The following is a 19,459-nucleotide window of genomic DNA, read 5'->3' as shown; positions in this document are numbered from 1 at the left end:
TGCATCTAGGCCAAATGATACTGTTAGGGTCGTGAACAAGGACACTGGACAGGCCATGGCGAGCTGTTAGTGTGCATGAGCTCTTGAATTCTATGTGACTTGCATGAACTGAAATCTTTACCATCTTCGGCCAAGGCAGAAATGGAAAGACTGCAGACTTTGCTCGGTCATTTGTCCACCTCGAGCGGGCAAGGGGAGGTCCGGTGCTGTGAGACTGCGGCCAGTGAAAGGGAAGACGATGTGGTGATTGTGGCGGCCTTACGTACACCCATCTGTAAGGCGAAGCGAGGAAACCTGAGGGTAATGCAGTCCTATATCTCTCCAACTTAGCTCCGAAATTTGTAACCGATTACCAAATATCGGAGAGAGACTGTGGATGTGTAAAGAGATGCAGTTAGAGCTGGAAAATCAAGGGTGTCTCCCCGTGAAGCGCGTATGGAATCAAAGGGGGATAACTCTAATCACGTCGTGCTTCCATTCACTAGACCTTGCCAAATACGAGTAATTTTAATAGGATTTCATTGGGATTTGTTTTTTCAACACCAACATCATCAGTAAGCTTCAGAATTGCTTTCTTGCTGGCACGTGATTTTTCTAAATTAAAAACGTATTTCATGGATTTTTCTCCTTTTCTGCCCATCTTATTCTAGATCTAAGCATTGCACCTTGAGCTTTTTTCTCATATACCGGTATTTGCTCTAATTACCTTTTGACAGTCCACAAATTTTTGACAATTTTGAACAGATGGAGAATCATCCAACTGCTTATCAATAGTTGTAAGCTGTTTCACTAAGCCATGCTCATTTTTTCCCCTGTTAACAGACAAGTTTTATTCTAATTTATAATCTTCAAATCATGAGAGAGACTTATTTTGACGATGACTTTGACTCTCTTATAGGAAACCTGAGAAGCTGAAAATCATGCCCTAGATTTACCCTTTACACAGGATGAATTTCTTGATGCAGTAAAATCTCTCCAGTCAAACAAATCCTCTGGTTCTGATGGACTGACAAATGAATTTAACAAACACCTTTGGGACTGACCTCAAGCAGTTTTATTTGAAATCAGGACATTATTGTTTTGAGAATGGTGATTTTAAGTCTAATCAGAAGAGAGGTATAATAATGCTAATTGAAAAAACTGGAAAGGACCCCAGTTACCTGAAGAATTGGCACCCTGTGACTTTGCTAAACACAGATTACAAGATACTTGCTACAGTGTTAACAAACCGAATCAAAATGGTCATTCTACATATTATACATGAAACACAAACTGGCTTAGTTAAAGGGACATACACAAGTGAAAATGTGCGATTCCTGTTGGATTTATCGGATGGCTGTGAAGATAGTGGATTTTTCCTTCTTATTGACTTTGAAAAGGCGTTTGACCCTGTAGAATTTCAGGTTCTGGGCAGAGCCCTAAAGGTATTCAATTTTACTGAGAACATTTACAAATGGATAAGGGTTTTTCACAGTGAGACGTCAAGTTATGTTGTTTATAAAGGTCAGTCTATGAATTGATCCAATAATTCAAGAGTACTAAAACAAGGCTGTCCATTATCACCTTACCTATACATAATATGTGTGGAGATTATCAATATTATGTTAAGGAGTATGACACATATAGAAGGAATAATGATGCCAATAGTTCAATAATTCAGTTGAATCAGCAATAGATTGTTATAAGGGTATTGAAAAATTAAGCCATCTCAAAGTTAATCCTCAAAAAACTTACCTCATGAGGATTAATAATAAATCCAAGCTTTCAGGCAATAAGTATTGCTTACTCATTGTTAAAGAAACGGTTTGTCTTGGAATTAAGTTTTTCCCAAGACTACAGTTGAATGCAGAAGGAAAATTTTGATCCAAATATTAAGAAATTAAGGACAAAGCTACAAATATGGTGTGGCCAAGGTTTAAATTTTTTTTGGAAAATCCTGATTTCAAAGGTTAATATATAACTGTATTCTGTATTAAAATCGATGTTAAACAAAGTGTTAGGATTGGTATGTCACAAAGTAATGCATGTATTGAGCTCAGGGTTTTGCACATATGTAAAGCACAAAAGCACAAGAGAGATGTTCCATTGATGATTCGGTGTGTACTGACTAAATTCATAGTTTTGAGTACCTGTGTTCCTCATAATGAGCAGGAGGTGATAAATAGCATGAAGGTAAATAGGTGAAATGCTGGCTGATTCTTAAAGTTTTAAAGTACTACAGGACATTCAGACTATCATATCGAAAGGCTAGAAACATTCTGAGTACTTTTCCAGAAAGAATTTCCTACCTAAAAGCTATATTTGTCATTTTTTATGCTAAAATCGTCTTCAGTGCTTGTCACACCTGGGTTAAATTCACTTTGTTTTCACCTCAACTACTCTATTCTCTTGACCAAAGAATGTACAGATGTTCGGCTTAGAAGAGCTATGACATCACTTCAAAACTATAAAATGTTAGTGGTAGTATCTCAAACATTTACTGAGCTCAGGGTTTACACACATCTAGTGCACAATAACACGGGGAGATATTCTATCATTGATTCGGTGTGTGCATATTAAATACCGTAAATTACCAAATTTGTGACTTAGTGTATTGTGTATTAGAACCAAAGTTAAACAAAATGTTAGGGGTGGTGTCACAGAAAGTACAGCATGTAATGACCTGAAGTTTTCATGAATGTAAAGCACAGTGACACAAGGGGGATGTTCCATTGCAAATGCTGTGTGTGTAGAGCTCACTTATTAAGCTGAGGTTTTGCTTTCATGTGTCTCCATCAGGTGATTATGTTGTAAACAAGATAACAGTACATATAAACATAGTCTTCATCTTGGTTTATATCAGCAGTGTTCGTTTTCACAAAGCAGCGTACAGCGACATTTTTTTATCGTATATTTGTTGTATGATATTTTATACATCACAATTACTGTACCATTATCCTATATATGTGGTTATCGTGAATGCACTACATCTGGAACCTGGTGTATGAATGTCTGTTTCAATGCAGAGATCCTGACAGCTACATGTAATTAAATTTGTTAAACTGAAATAATTACATCTAATAGCTTCATATCTCATGTACACATAATCATTATTCCAGTGTTGGTCATTTTTGACAGGAGACTTACGAAGATGACCTGTTAGCAACAGTGTTTACAGGGGTGCTGAACCAAACCAAGATTGACCCAGTTCTGCTCGGAGATATTTGTGTAGGTGGGTGAGGCTTGTTTCATTCCAGGGACCCGAAAAAAAACCAAAAAAAAAAACAGGTAGCTTATCGATATTTGACCCACGTTGGTTTGTCTTGTTGGATTCAAAAAGTTTAAGCAGCTGGATTACCGTTCAAATATGATTTAACCATGCTGACTTTGACAATTTTACACTTTGGATGACTTCGGGAATTCATGTTGTAAAGGTCGGTGAAATTTGTCACGTGTGACAGATAGACAGCCTTCCAGGGCTCGGTATAGTTGAAGAATGATGTGGACAGATGCTTCAGGAAAATGCAAACTTCACTCTACTTCTTATGAGATTCCAAGTCTGACTTGGCCATAGGCCTACGTTTGTAAGTCCATAGTCCGTGTATATGTCCCTGTGTAAGTCCCAAGAGTACACAGACTGCAGGTGAAACAGATGGGAATAGCCATTGTGGGAATCTGCTGTTTTCTTTGTATAGTGCAACACTTGACCAGAAAAATAGCATTTTTAAGAGGCAAATAAATGCCATAAAATAGTACTTTTGGGGCTGAAGCTCACATTTCATCAGTATGATATGATAGTCCCTTACCTGCCAAACACACCTCACCACGCTCGTCAGAATCGCACAGGTAGTACAGGTAACTGTGATTAACCACATCTTGTGTGTTTCAGGGAGTGTGTTACAAGAGGGAGCAGGAGCCGACACAGCCAGAATGGCCCAGTTTTACAGGTTAGTTTATAGTGTTTAGGATGACCAAACCAGGAATAAAGAGGAGAAAATGAGAAGATCGTTCTGATAATCACAAGGTGATATTTATATGTAGTTATATATTTACTGTATTTCACCAAAAATTTAGTCCTGTATATATATAGCTAAGACTGTAAAAGATATATATCCACCTTCACGGGATTTAAAGGAAACCACAGACTGTCCAGATGGTACATTGTATCTGGATGTACATCTACGTGTAGTATGTTTGTACATAGACCAAAGCTGTTTACAGTGTTGAAGATTTTACAACAAGATGGATAGTTTCAATTTTCACATTGTATATTATCCGCACTTGGACAGCAATATGTCAAAAGTTCCTGTTCATATCTGGCTTTATAGCATTTCTTAGACCTGGTGGATTGTGTGACTTTCAGTTACCATCACAAGTTATTACTACAAAAACTGGTGTGTCAAGGTTATTCCATCACATGCCTTCTCTGTAATTGTCTTAACGGAGAAGAAATGATGCAAAAAATCAGATAAAAGAGCCGTAAAACTTAATTGCAATATGATCATTAATATTTTTATAGATGCTTAAGTTTTTTAAGTTCTACAGTGAGTATAATTCACTTGCAAGCAAATATGGACAGAATCTCAGGCACTCTGTTTCATGACTGGTGTCTAATTCTGCCTAACCTATGGTCAGCGGCTGTGTATTCATCGTGTTAAACGATATTGCCATGTTGGATATATGAACAGTCGCAATCAAACGGCAACTGAGATGGTACACAGTTTGATTACTGATATCACTCATTCACCTGGAATATACCTTGCGTTTTTCTAACATCATCGATAACTGCTTCTCTTTCATGATTCCGTCCTGATTTCATACATTATAGTCTTCCTTATTTCTTTGGTAGTGTGTATATGGGAATTGACCACTTGATTACTGACTTGCAACATCCATATTGGTCAATGGCTGGTTTACAATGATGTAAGAATGTCTGTTTCAATGTATAGATTGTTGAAAATAAGCAGATGACTAGTAGGGACGTTTTGTACTGTCTTACGTTAATTAAGAATTGTCATTCTCTTCCTGTGTTGTCAGCGGTATTCCAGAGACGACGCCACTGTCAGCAGTGAACAGGCAGTGCTCATCAGGTCTACAGGCTGTCATGAACTTGGCAGGTGAGTGGCATGTTCCTCCTTTTCCTGTATTGTCAGACATAATTACGGCTGAACTGTGTTCATTTATGTGTAAGGCGTTTTATGTGAATTGTGTGTTATTTTTGTGTTAATTATGTTCATGTATGTGTGAATATGTTCATATACATGGTAATATGTTCATGCACATGTGAACTGTGTTCATTTATGTGTAAGCTGTGTTTATTTATGTGCGAACTGTGGTCAGTTGTCTGTGAACTGTGTTTTTTTATTTGTTTACTTATTTATTTTGCAGGCAGCATCAGGAATGGTGTCTGTGACATAGGCCTAGCTGCAGGGTGAGTCTTTTAAGTACTGTTAGGGGCTCCCCCTATTGCATAACCTTCCTCCAGAAGCAGCACAGTAACCACGCAGGAGCCTCACACCAATGTGGCCAGCATGAGTTCAAGTCCAGCTCATGCTGACTTCTTCTCCTGTCATACGTGGGAAGGTCAACCATCTAGACAAAATCCCATCTCTCTTAAGTTTGCTTTTTCAGTATATTAAAACCTAAAATGTACTCACCCACTTGGTTTGCTCTTTGTACATATGTGTAGGGGTTCCAGCCACCAGGATGGCTGGAAGGGGTCGGTAATGGGCCATTTCCCACTACCCTACTTCTTCTGCTGACTGCCAGGGCAGCACTATTGGTTGTGTTGTGGCTTTTTGTATGTATGAACTCATGTAGCTTCACTTTTCTAACTACACGATGCTTTATCATGTTTTATATATTATATATTGGACTCTGAAGTGTGTTTCCTGTATATTGTTTTCTCTGTGAGGCCCTTGGGGAAGAACAGTTTCACTGTATTTATTACATATGGTCATGGGTTTCCCCAGGGCACTGCCTGGTTATCTCACACGAAAGTGCTGGCCGCCATTGTACAGGTGAAATATTCTTGAGTAGGATGTGCAACACCAATCCCAGAAGTCAGGTAAATGAATCAAAAGTAAAAGTATAGAATCACTTTTTGTGGATGTTTCACTTAGTAAAGGTTTGTCACATTTATGTTGACAGAGTGGAGTCCATGTCTAGGAGGTCGATGAATCGTGGCAAAGTGGATATTAATCCCAAGGTGTTTGAGAATGAGAAAGCAAGCCAGTGTCTCATTCCTATGGGGTAAGAAACTGTGTGAATCTCCCACCCTTATCATTAGTTGTGAATCTCCTGTCCTTACCATTAGTTGTGAATCTCCTGTCCTTACCATTAGTTGTGAACCTCCCACCCTTACCATTAGTTGTGAACGTCCCACCCTTACCATTAGTTGTGAATCTCCCACTCTTACCATTAGTTGTGAACCTCCTGCACTGACCATTAGTTGTGAACATCCCACCCTTACCATTAGTTTTGAACGTCCCACCCTTACCATTAATTATGAATCTTGCATGCTTACCATTAATTGTGAACCTCCCACTCCTCCCATTAGGTGTGAACCTCCCACTGATACCATCAGTTGTGAACCTCCTACCCTTACCATTAGTTGTGAACCTCCTACCCTTACCATTATTTGGGCATCACCTACCTTTTACAATGATGTTATCTAAAGTCCCATGGGGAAGGAACTTTGTGAATCTCCTTGTTCTTACATGGTGTGCATGATGGTATCTAAATTCGTGATATTGTAAATTTTAACCAATCATGTGTTATTTCTAACCAATCAAGTTATTTCTATATCTTGAGAACGCAGCTGTTTCCACTCCAGTTTTCCTGTTTTGCCTTTAAGCCATATCAATGAGTGATGTGACATTGTGAGTCTGGTGTCTCCAGCATGGTGCATCGTCTAAAAAGACCCCCAGATTGACAGTTGGTTTATAGAGTTACCAAGCAAGTCAGAACAGAATGGTTGTGGCCGTGTAGGTCTGTTTAGGTCTATTCCTATATCTCTTCTGAAATCAAGGTTATATTATTTCTTGTCCTTTCATTTAATGTATGTAAACTGGTGGGATAGCACATGTACTTTTGGAGGTCAAGTGAGGTCAGAATTCCTGGTGATTTCTACAGTAAATTGCAAACTTTTCATCCTTCTTTCAGAATCACATCAGAAAATGTGGCAACAAGGTTTGGCGTGAGTCGGAAAAATCAAGACTTATTTGCCTATCAGTCTCACATGAGGTATGTAATAGAAGTGTGAATCTGTGGCAGTTCACATCATAATGTTAAGTGGGTATTATCAGGTGATTTGATGTAATGGTGTTTATATCTGCATGTGACTTGCATTACATACATTAAAACCCACATCAGAATTCAGTGCATTAAAATTTGAAAAAAAGATCGTAGAGTGCTTTCAGATACAGCTTTCATTTGCCTTTCTGCTATTAAATGATTATTATACTTTTTGTTGCCTTTTTTCAAGTTATGTTTGGACAACCACATTTGGGGTACATATAGTTTTTGTAGGCGTTTTCCATGCTTCAACAGCTGATGAACAGAAATCTTGCAACCTTCACAATATTGGCTTAAAATGACAATCAATGAATTAGGGAAAGTACAACGTGATCCGTTAACATACGTGTATGTTTATCTTATATTTACATGTACTGTTGTTGAAGCAAGAGCACGGTCCGGTTAATACTTCTTCTTGTATCACATCCCACAGAGTTGTGTAACATGCCTTAGAATTGTGTCACTTCCCGTATAGTTGTGTCACATCCCATAGAGTTGTCACATCCCATAGAGTTGTGTCACATCCCATAGAGTTGTGTCATATCCCACAGAGTTGCGTCACATCCCAGAGTTGTGTCACATCCCAGAGAGTTGTGTCACATCCCACAGAGTTGTGTCACATCCCATAGAGTTGTGTCACATCCCATAGCATTGCACCACATCCCATGGAGTCGTGTCACATCCCATAGAGTTGTATCACATCCCTTGGAGTTGTGTCACATCTCATGGAATTATGTCACATCCCATGGAGTTGTGTCACATCCCATGGAGTTGTGTCACATTTCATAGCATTATGTCACACCCACCAGAGTTGTGTCACATCCCATAGAGTTGTCACATCACATTGTGTCACATCCTATAGAGTTATGTCACATTCCCCAGAGTTGTCAGATCTGGTAGAGTTGCGTCACATCCTATAGAGTTGTGTCACATCCCAAAGAGTTGTGTCACATCCCACAGAGTTGTGTCACATCCCATAGAGTTGCATCACATCCCATTAAGTCGTGTTACATCCCCTAGCATTGCGTCACATCCCATGGAGTCGTGTTACATCCCATAGAGTTGTGTCACATCCCATGGAGTCATGTCACATTCCATAGAGTTGTGTCACATCTTGTAGCATTGTATCACATCCCATATCATTGTGTCACACCTCCAAGAGTTGTCACATGCCCTAGATTTGTTTCACCTCCCTTAGAGTTTTCACATCCCATGGAGTTCTGTCACATCCCCTAGAGTTGTATAACATCCACTAGAGTTGTATCACACTTCATGAAATGTCCTATCATACCTTTTTGAGTTGTATCACACCCCATGAAATGTAATATCCCCCACCCCAAGTTGTATCACATCCCCTTGTGTCTTATCACATCTCTTGGAAGGTTGTATCACACTCCCTAGATTTTTATCATACCCCTTAGAGTTTTATTATATCTGGTAGAGTTGTATCACATCCCCTAGTTGTATGATATCTCATTGAATTTCATATCACATCCCTTGTATTACATCCACTAGAGTTGTAACACACCCCATGAGATGTCATATCACACTCCCAAGAGTTGTATCGTACCCCATGGAATGTCATGTCACACCATTAGAGATGTATCACATCCCCCAGAGTTTTCACATCCCGTAGAATTGTATCACCCCATGAAATGTCATGTCACACCCCATGAAATGTCATATCACACTACCTGGACTTGTATCACACCTCATGGAATATCATATCACACCATTAGAGTTGTATTGAACCCCATTGAGTTGTATCACACTCTGTGAAATGTCATATCACATCCCATAGAGTTGTATCACACCCTCTAGAGTTGTATCACATCTCATGGAATGTCATATCATGCCACCTAGAGTTGTATCACATCCCATGGAATACCTTTTCTTGCCACCTAGAGTTGTATCACACCCCATGGAATGTCTTAATACAACCCCCTAGAGTTGTATCACACGGCCTAGAGTTGTATCACATCTCATGGAATGTCATATCACACCACCTAGAGGTGTATCACATCTCATGGAATGTCTTACCACAACCCCCTTGAGTTGTATCACATCCCATGGAATGTTAGTTTTAAAACATAATTTTATATGGACTGAAGTGAATGGAAAGGCTTGTCAGCAACCTGCGGGTGGTTGTGGGTTTTCTCCAGGCTCTACCTGGTTTCCACCAACTGCAATGCTGGTCGTATAAGTGAAATATTCTTGAGTAGGGCATAAAACACCATCAAATAAATCAAATAAAAATATATGAATTTAACAAATACAGCTACATGTACTGTACACTTTACTGATTTTAAGTTCATTTTTACATAGTTACCAAACTTTAGGTGAAATTCAGTACTTCACTTCAGTATTTTCTTAGTATCAGGATCCTTTGTCAAGCAGTGCAGTTAAAAACATGATAAAAAGCCATAAAAATCGTTTCATGTTTGCTAAGTTTCAGCGGCTGCAATTTCCATACTCACTACAAGGGATGATTCAATTTGACCATTCTTCCATTGTTCTCATTACTGGCACTGTCAGGGCACTGTCCTCATTACTGGCACTGTCAGGGCACTGTCCTCATTGCTGGCATTGTCAAGACACTGTCCTCATTACTGGCTATGGCTGAGTAATGTCCTCATTAATGGCATTGTCAATGGACTGTCCTCATTACTGGCACTGTCAGGGCACTGTCCTCATTGCTGGCATTGTCAAGACACTGTCCTCATTACTGGCTATGGCTGAGTAATGTCCTCATTAATGGCATTGTCAACGCACTGTCCTTATTACTGGCACTATTCGAGCACTGTCCTCATCACTGACATTCTCAGGGCACTGTCCTTATTACTGGCACTATTCGAGCACTGTCCTCATCACTGGCATTGTCAGGGCACTGTCCTCATTGCTGGCATTGTCAGGGCACTATCCTCATTGTTGGCATTGTCAGGGCACTGTCTTCATTACTGGCATTGTCAGGGCCCTGTCCTCATTACTGGCAAATGTCACAAGTTCATTTTTGTGTTTCTTTTCTGTCAGAGCGGCTAAAGCCCGACAGACTGGGCTATTCAGGGAGGAGATTGTACCTGTGAGAACGAAGATAACAGACAAGGACGGGGAAGCCAAAGAAATTATGGTACACACAGAAATTTTAGTATTAGATTAACAAGGTGTCTGATGTTCGGAATAACCATTAAACAGATATCTGTTTATAAATTAAATTAGCACTGTTTTGATTGATTGATTGATTTACTTATTTGATAGGTCTTAATGTAATATTTCACTTATACGACATTGGCCAGCATTTTGGTGGAAACTGGGCAGAGGCAGGGGGAAACCCACGACCACCTGCAGGTTGCTGTCAGACCTTATCACGTATGACCAGAGATGAAGTCGGCATGAGCTGGACATGATGCCGCGTTGATTACATTGGTGGGAGGCTCCAGAGCCTGAAAATCTGATTCGAAATCGTGATATTTATTTATTTATTTGATTGGTGTTTTACGCCGTACTCAAGAATATTTCACTTATACAACGATGGCCAGCATAATGGTGGGAGGAAACCGGGCACAGCCCGGGGGAAACCCACGACCATCCACAGGTTGCTGACAGACCTTCCCACTTACGACCAGAGAGGAAGCCAGCATGAGCTGAACTTGAACTCATAGCGACCGCATTGGTAAGAGGCTCCTGGGTCATTACGCTGCGCTAGCGCGCTAACCGACTGAGCCAGAAATTATGATAAAAGTAGTTTGTTGGTAACAGTTGCCGTTGTCTTAATTAAAGTGTGCAATTCTATGCCAACACTTAATTGCACCCTATTAGGTTTATGAAGATGATGGCATCAGACCAACAACAACGCTGGAGGGATTGTCCAAGCTTAAGCCAGCATTTCAGGAAGGTGGATCCACAACAGCAGGTACTACAGGTTCCTCTAAAGGGGCCATTTTCTTAGGTGCGTAATGATGTAAACGCTGCTCAGTCTGCAGACATGGCTTAGGACATCTTCTTGGTCTGTGAGGTTGGAGAGTTGAAATCCAGCTATTGCTGTAGATGGGAAGTTACCTGACTTGTTGTTTTTGCAGGTTGGGGCGCATAGAAATTTGCAGAAATGATTAAATGTACTGTATTTCAGCTTCATTTTAGCTTCCTCTTGGTGACATCTTTTGATGCTAACACTTGCCTACACTTGATAAAGATTTAACAAAAACCCCTAAGTAGTCGTACCCTGTATTCACATGTTTTGTAAACACGATTTCATTTACAGCAGGTGTCAAGTATCCTGCACGTATATGTATGCTTTCTCACATACATTATTAATTTTGCTGACCAGCAATTCAGATAAATATATAGTGGGTCGAAAATGTAACTGCGCGCTGAAATTTTCTGAAATTAAAAGGAAGTGTTAACAAATTATATTATGAAGGTACATTCTGCATTAGGCATCCAACATAAGGGCTAATCTTCTGATCCACCAGTTTTATGTCTCATAAGAACGTCTGGCTCAAGCCAAACGTTCAACAGCTCAGTCTTAAAAGACAACACGATGTCTTGCCTTGTCTGACGTTAAGTGAACTTAATCAAACAGCTGGTATGCTTGCTTTGGAACTGACGTAGCAGAAAATTGTATTTAGGGGCGTGCATTTTGACAGATACACAATTGCAGGACTTGCCAGGCGTCAGAGAAATTTAGGTCTACAAACTTTCAATTTCACCCTCACTCATTTAATATTGACCTTGACACTTCATCAAAGAGCAACAACGACTTGCCGTCTTTGGATTAAAAATAAGTTATTCTTATTGCAACAAATCACAATAGATGTATGTAAAGGAAAGAAATATGTCCATATCTATGCAGACTTTCCTTGTTGAGTTAATGTCCTACATAATGATGGAAGTCGAGCAAACAGCTGTGGTTCAGATTCGGATTCTAGATTGACCATCATATAAACATGTCAAATATTATCATTCTCAATACACACGTATAAGTGAAATATTCTTGAGTACGGCGTAAAACATCAATCAAATAAATAAATAAATTAAATGGTTTGGTTGCAAGGTCAAACTCAAATTCCCAAGAAAATGTACAGACTCTTCACTGGGTTTGTGACAGTGTGTAAAATTATGAACTCCAGACTACTGGTCTTGATTTGAATGTAGATTTCACAATCATGACAATAAATCAGTACACACGAAACAGAAACCAGTGCAAATGTCCTCCTCTCTGGACAACTTGTTAGACAATACAATGAGAAGCAGTGCAAACGTTCACATCTATTTTACCAGGGACCCTTTTTGCAAAGTGATTTCATGCTTTAGGCTAATATTCTTGTCCAGAATTAAACTTAATAGACGTAATAAATCGATACAATTTTGACATGTGATTCTGTGCTGTGGTAGTACAATTTCGGGTGAGTTTGAGCATCCAGCTTTAAACATAATTTTGTGTTTTGAAGAAATTTAACGATTTCGGGCGTTAGTCCAGATTGACAGTGCCTTGGCTATAGATATGGGTCTAGCTCGCATTCTGAGTCAATATTATTACTTCCCCACAGGCAACTCTAGTCAACTGAGTGACGGAGCCGCGGCTGTGCTACTTGCTAAGCGCTCTGCAGCTCTGCGCCATGGCCTGCCTATCCTGGGGGTGATCCTCTCCTATGCGGTGGTCGGGGTTCCTCCAGATGTGATGGGTATTGGCCCGGCAGTGGCCATTCCTGAAGCTTTAAGGAAAGCTGGTAAATGAAGCGGCCTTGCCAAATGCTATACCGTCTGGTGCAGTCTAATGTCTGGTAGACAGGCATTTTAAAGGATGCATGAAATGCTTGGTTTTTATTTCTTAATACATACTGAACGAAAAAAGAAACTTCACGTGTTACTTTATTTTCCAAACACGCCCGTATAGAACAAAGTATGTTGCTAATGGGTAAATGTGGATTATGGACATAATACACTAAAACAGGATTAGGCAGTAAGGTGCGCTGGGTCTCGGTGGACATGATGGGGACACTTTCTGATTTCACAGGGACTAGCCATTTGTATTGGAGCATGTTCAGTATCGCATTGGCACCCTTCTTGCATTCACAACAGCAAGACAACGTTGCTTCATTGACAGTCTAACACCCTTGAACACAGCATTAGGCAACCTCCTGTGCCAACCTGGTGCCCAGTTCTGGAACACTATGGGGCTGACGTCTCAAGGTGCGAAGGCTTCATCCTGCTGCTCTCAGGTGATCTGGACGTCCGTGCCTGCATGTTGCCATGTGAAATTTCGTGTCTAAACGGCTGTGTGTGGTGCCACATTATATTGTCGTGTTGGAACTGGAGACCGTAACCATGAGCAGCTATAAATGGCATTAGCTCAAGGACAAGAATCTGGTCTCGATATCCCGCTGCGTTGATGTTCCCACGAATTACTGGAAGATGTGAGCGTACCTTCCCGCAGAAAGCTCCCAAAACCATTAGGCTACCGCTACCAAATCGAAAAATGCAGCCCTGGGTGTGGTGACATTCACCGCTCCGATGCCACGCTTGCACTCTTCCATCGGCATATCGCAGTGTAAAACATGACTGGTCTCTAAACACAACCCTATTCCAATGTCTGTGGTTCCAGCGCCAGTGAAATTGTGCCCAGCTTAGGCGTTCATTACGGTTTACCTTTGTCAGAATCGGCCCATCATAAGGATGTCAGACACGAAGAATGTTCTCTGTTTTCACAAAAGAGCATGTAGCATGCCTCCCAAGTGTTAATCACAATTGCAATGGTGGGATGTCTCAGGTATTCTCCCATTTTAACTGCCTTGTACTACCCATTTTTAGTATAATTCATTTCTCTAAATGTGAAATGTCTTATTCTTGTTCAATATATATCACGTGGCCTAACATAAAACTACAAAAAAAAAATTCTTCTGACGTAAAAATGGCTTTAAACAACAGATTGGAGCCATTAGTCCAGAAAATTGTTACGTCAACGTTGATACCTGTCTGAACATCTTTGTGTGTGTGTGTGTGGAAAGAGTGGGGGGGGGGGGGGGGGGGGGGGAGGGGAGGGGGTTGTGCTAAGCTGGTCCCGAGTTCCCAATATGTTCATTGATGATGTAACTTCCGACAGTTGAAAAAGAAAATATACATAAAGCAGAGAGGTTATTAAGAATTACAAAATATTTTTCTTCATTTTCCTTAAAACATTACCCTTCGTTTAATAGTACCTTTTCATGCATCCTTTAAAGTTCAAAATACAACAGCACCCAATGTTTGCTGAAGTGCTGGGTTATCACATAGCCCGTTTGTACATTCTTCCACATTGTAGGCAGATAGACATTTTGTTGTGACTGGGTGGGGGTGGTGGGCCATGGCCGATGGGGTTAGCACGCCAGTGTGGCGCAATGACCCAGGAACCTATCACCAATGCGATAGCTGTGAGTTCAAGTCTAGCTCATACTTGGCTTCCTCTCCGGCCAGACGTGGGAAGGTCTTTCAGCAACCTGCGGATGGTCGTGGGTTTACCCCTGTCTCTGCGGTTTCCACCCACCATATTACTGGCCGCCGTCGTATAAGTGAAATATTCTAAAGGCGTAAAATACCAATCACGATAAATAAATGAATGATTATGGCTTAACGCCACATCGGCTATATTTCAGCCATATCGTGGCGACAGATAAATGAATGTTGTGGTAAAAAGGTAAGTATTCTATCAGTGTTAAGTAGTAATGTTTTAGCATTCAGAACTGTTTTCTTATAAATGTGGAGATTTATTGATACGTACATACATATATGTACATGTGGGTCTGTCACATAGTTGTGCGGACAGTTAGGTAAAAATTAGAGGCGTTTGATAATTGGTTAAATTTAATGTTATTTGGATACACCGGTTTATAACAACGAAAACCGGATTGATAAGTTTATCCGTAGGTTGGTGACATTGGCCAATCACGTAACGAGTATATAAACAAATGTATCTGTTGTCAGGTTTGAAGAAGGAAGATATAGAAATCTTTGAAATTAACGAGGCGTTTGCCAGCCAGTGTTTGTATTGTGTGGAAAAGCTAGGGCTTCCTCAGGATAAGGTTAACCCCAATGGTGGGGCCATTGCCCTGGGGCACCCACTGGGGTGTACTGGGGCACGACAGATCGCTACACTCCTGCATGAGCTGAAGAGGAGGGGGAAAAGGTTGGTGAACACTTTTTGTGTGCATTTTATTCTCTTAAATAACATGGTATTCTCTGCTCCCTCTAATGGTTGCCTGTTTTTCGAAACCACTCACTTCCGAGCACTTTAGTCACCTGAAGCAGTGATAAGCTGATGGTGAGGTGAAAGCTAACATGGGATATGTGGGCAGGTTTAAGAAATGGGCAATAAATTCAGAAGTTTTTAAAAACAGCGACTAACATCTTTTAACCAGTCAGATGAGCTCTCATTGGTTGGAGATCGAACCTTAGTACCAGTTAGAATTGTTGTTTCAAAGCACAAATTATGAAAACAAGGTAGGGGATGGGCTAGAAATAAGTGCAAGTTTTTACTTCAGAAGCGGCTGGTCATGGTAGGAAATGCCCTATTACAGAGTGTAGGAAATGCCCCATTACAGTGTATAGGAAATAGTAGAATTTGGTAGAATATGGGAAATAATCACGACTGTAGTAAGTTGAGAAATATTTGGATTTGCCTTAATCATGTCCGCTCAACTTCATTTATGATGTATCAAATATATCTTAACCTAATAGTCAATATGCTCTGACAATATGGTAAATGGCAAGTAGGTTGTTCTGACTTTCATGTTATTCGAGATCTTTCCTGGCTGACTCAGTATCTTGGATGTAGCATGCATAGATTCCCGGATCAGTTACACCTTGATGTGATGTGTAAGATGAGAATTCCCATATGACTGTAAGGATGTTTTGATTAAAAATTAATATTTAGTGTGAAGACGAGTAACATACCGTTGACATTTCACTTTTTAAGGAACGTAAATATCTCTGCAAAAATGTCATTAGAGAAATTTACTCAGCACTCATAAACGTGACCATTTCAGTTGTTACAGGAATTCTGCATGAGTAAGGAACTCTTAAGCAAGCATGACTGGGAATTTGGATTTCCTGTTATACAAGCATGATCGAGAATTTTGATTCTCCTGCGACCACTGCGTTTTGGGACGCCCTGACAGTTGATAAAGCTTGTGTGTCTTTCTACACACTCAGTTGCTTTCATTGAACATCATCATCATCATCATCAGTTGGAAACTGGTTAATGGTTTATCCCTGACACTTCCGCTTCACCCTAAAACTGACGACCAATGTATAAGTGAAAAAAATAGATAAATAAATAAATAAGAGGGTGATGTTAAACCGCAAACAGAAATAGAATATAGATAAATAAATAAATAACAGAAATGTTTGTGTTTTATAGAGCCTATGGGGTGGTATCAATGTGCATTGGTACTGGCATGGGTGCGGCAGCAGTACTGGAATACCCGGGGTGAAAAAAAGGAGGTTAAACTACCTGAAGATCAAAATGGTGGAGTGATACAAGTTCTCCAAGCGCTGCAAGCAGATTGAAATGTGAAGATGTCTGATTGTCATTGGTATTATGTGAATCAAGCAAATGTATCAGGTGCATTTTATGTTGATTTGTACATAATGATTTTAGAGGATTGTCCTGTGATAAGTTTGTCAGAAATATGTACAGATGATTATGATTTTTATCGGCATTCAAGATTTTCAAGTATTTACATGAAATTCGGTCAGAAAATCAGTCAGTATTGTGCCAAAATTTATTTCTGGACGATTCATTTGAATGTAAATCTTATATGTTGCTAATGCCCTCAAAATACAAGTACCTTACGTTAATGTAACACTCATACATGGATAAATTCACATATGTCATATGTGTATATATATACTCAGAAAATGTTGATGTTTGATGTGCTTATAAGATACTTTAACAATTATGAAACCATCAATCTAGACGACAGATAATGTGTTACACTGATGAGATCGTTTGACTCTTTGTGGCTTTGAATTATGTAAGAAATCCTTAAAATTATGTAAGAATTAATATATGAAAAAGGAAATTTATGCTTTTATGTTTTTGTCAGTGTTCCAAGAATAGTATATAGGATATTCAGTTGGCCGTGTGACCTAAACGTATGTCCGAGTGTAACTCACATACAGTACTGCCTCTACCATGGAGGTTTTGTGTGAAGCCAACACCCACTGGTTGTTTGACTGCGTCTTTATGACATAAGATCTGTCAGCTATATCTCTGGCTCTGTACGCCTACAATGGTTTCCTCAAAGTGCCTGTCAAGATTGCAATCTTAACGTCGAAATTAACACTTGGGGTACCAGTCCTCAACCAAAAGGGATGTCCCGGGCCAATGACTGCAAGACCAATTTCCAAAATATCCAAAAACTTTCTTGAAAAACATGCACAAACCACCAAAGAAGTAATAGGTTGTTGACTTATATAAGAGAAGCTGTAGTGGAGATTTTGGCAAGTATCCGTATTAGCTATAATGAAATCAAATTATCTACATTTACCTAGACTACACCAAATTTTTACCTTTAAGTTAGGTGAGCAGAAAAGGGAGATAAACAGTTGCCAACTTGCCGGTGTGATTTTTAATGCGTAAGCACTTAAATACTAAGTACAACTCTCCCTCTCAGGTGGCTGAGGGGGGTACCACACCAGCAAGGTGTAATGACTTAGTAGCCTCCCACGAATGTGGTCCCTGTGAGTTCAAATCCAGCTCATGCTGGCTTCCTCTCTGGGCGTACGTGGTAAGGTCTTGAAGCAACCTGCGGATGGTCGTGGGTTTCCACCCAGGCTCTGCCTGGTTTTCGCCCACCATGATGCTGGCTGCCATCGTACAAGTGAAATATTCTTGAGTACAACGTGAAACACCAATCAGGTTAGTAAATAAATATATATCAGTGACAGCAGTGGAGAAAGGCGCCACCCAGGTCACTGGTGTCACGTAATGAGGCTGGAAATGTCAAAAAACACAATCCGTCACAACCTTTGTCTGTAATAATACTTTATACAGATGCATTGTCTTTATCTAGAGTAGGTGAAACATGATTATAACCAACACCTGAAACAATTTTATTGATGAATGCTGATTAAATACCTCCGCGGGAGGAGGCAAGTTATGAGGTAAGCCTAAACAAACCTGCGCGCGCCTCACAGGCTCCAAAGACCAAGCTTGTCTACTGGTGGCAGAGGTGTGAAGCGAAAGGTAGAGAGCGACGCATGCGCTGTAAAGAGTATGCATTTTCCTATACTATAACATCACGAGGACATTTTTCTTTCCCAACGCAGTCTGTTATTAAGGCCTCTGGCTTCCGGGCCGTCTTACAGAATGTGATACATTGCTTCTCCAACCCTTCAACATTGCTCACCCTAATAATGGTGTGTGTTGTCGTGTGGTACAAACATGAGCTGCCGCACGCTGTCAGTGCACGCACGTGGTGCGTACCGCGTCCATGTTTCAGCCGAGACATGTCCCCCGGAGAAAGAAATTTCATTTTAATTTCTCCCCGTCAAACAAATGAAATGATCTCGTTTCGCATTGTAACTTTCGTGGTTGCTCCAGTTGAATTAGAGATACGCATGCATACAACCATACGTTGTACAGTCTTACTAGAGTGATGTGCGGCGTGCGATTCTTGGCTTAGGTATGTTGTACCAACGAGGTAGAACACATGTACCTCTGCTCTAATCAGTCCTTGCATGGTAATACAAAATGGACTGGCATGCACATTTTCAAAAGGTTTAAAATAACTTCCATGTTTAATGATGAATTTGAAAGCTATAAAACTTATTTTATGAGTTAATCATGCCGCGTTGCCGGAGCCCATGCTATTAGCGTGTCACCATTTCTGGTAGGGTGGTGTATATATTGTGTTCATGATAATAATAAAAAGAGAAAGACTCGATTCGAACCGAATCGAAATGATTCAGAAAGGATACGTTGTTGGAAATTAAAACCAGTGATAAGAAAGAATATTTTGTTTTCAAATGCCAGCCCTATTACATTGTACTTTTTGATTTATAGTGGATGGATATGGAAGGCAAACACCACCAAAAATACATCTCTCAAATTAAATGAGCATCTTCTAAATCAAACAATCATCTGCCAAACCATACAAACTTCTGCCAAACCAAAAGAGCATTTCCAAAACCAAACCAGCATCTTTCA

General features: G+C 40.1%; 1 protein-coding gene across 1 annotated transcript; it reads left to right on the top strand.

The window, feature by feature from the left end:
- On the top strand, positions 1 to 17,334 carry LOC135477606 (3-ketoacyl-CoA thiolase A, peroxisomal-like). Its single transcript, XM_064757772.1, has 12 exons — positions 1 to 300; positions 3,118 to 3,211; positions 3,869 to 3,926; positions 5,017 to 5,096; positions 5,368 to 5,410; positions 6,130 to 6,231; positions 7,144 to 7,224; positions 10,306 to 10,402; positions 11,092 to 11,185; positions 12,822 to 13,001; positions 15,232 to 15,433; positions 16,667 to 17,334. The coding sequence occupies exons 1-12, from the start codon at positions 142 to 144 to the stop codon at positions 16,737 to 16,739; spliced, it is 1,263 nt and encodes a 420-aa protein (XP_064613842.1). The 5' UTR covers positions 1 to 141; the 3' UTR covers positions 16,740 to 17,334.
- The last annotated feature ends 2,125 nt before the right edge of the window (positions 17,335 to 19,459 follow it).

This window comes from Liolophura sinensis, chromosome 11 (genome assembly GCF_032854445.1).
Source record: "Liolophura sinensis isolate JHLJ2023 chromosome 11, CUHK_Ljap_v2, whole genome shotgun sequence".
NCBI classification, from domain to species: domain Eukaryota; kingdom Metazoa; phylum Mollusca; class Polyplacophora; order Chitonida; family Chitonidae; genus Liolophura; species Liolophura sinensis.
This window is presented reverse-complemented; position numbering and strand designations above follow the sequence as displayed.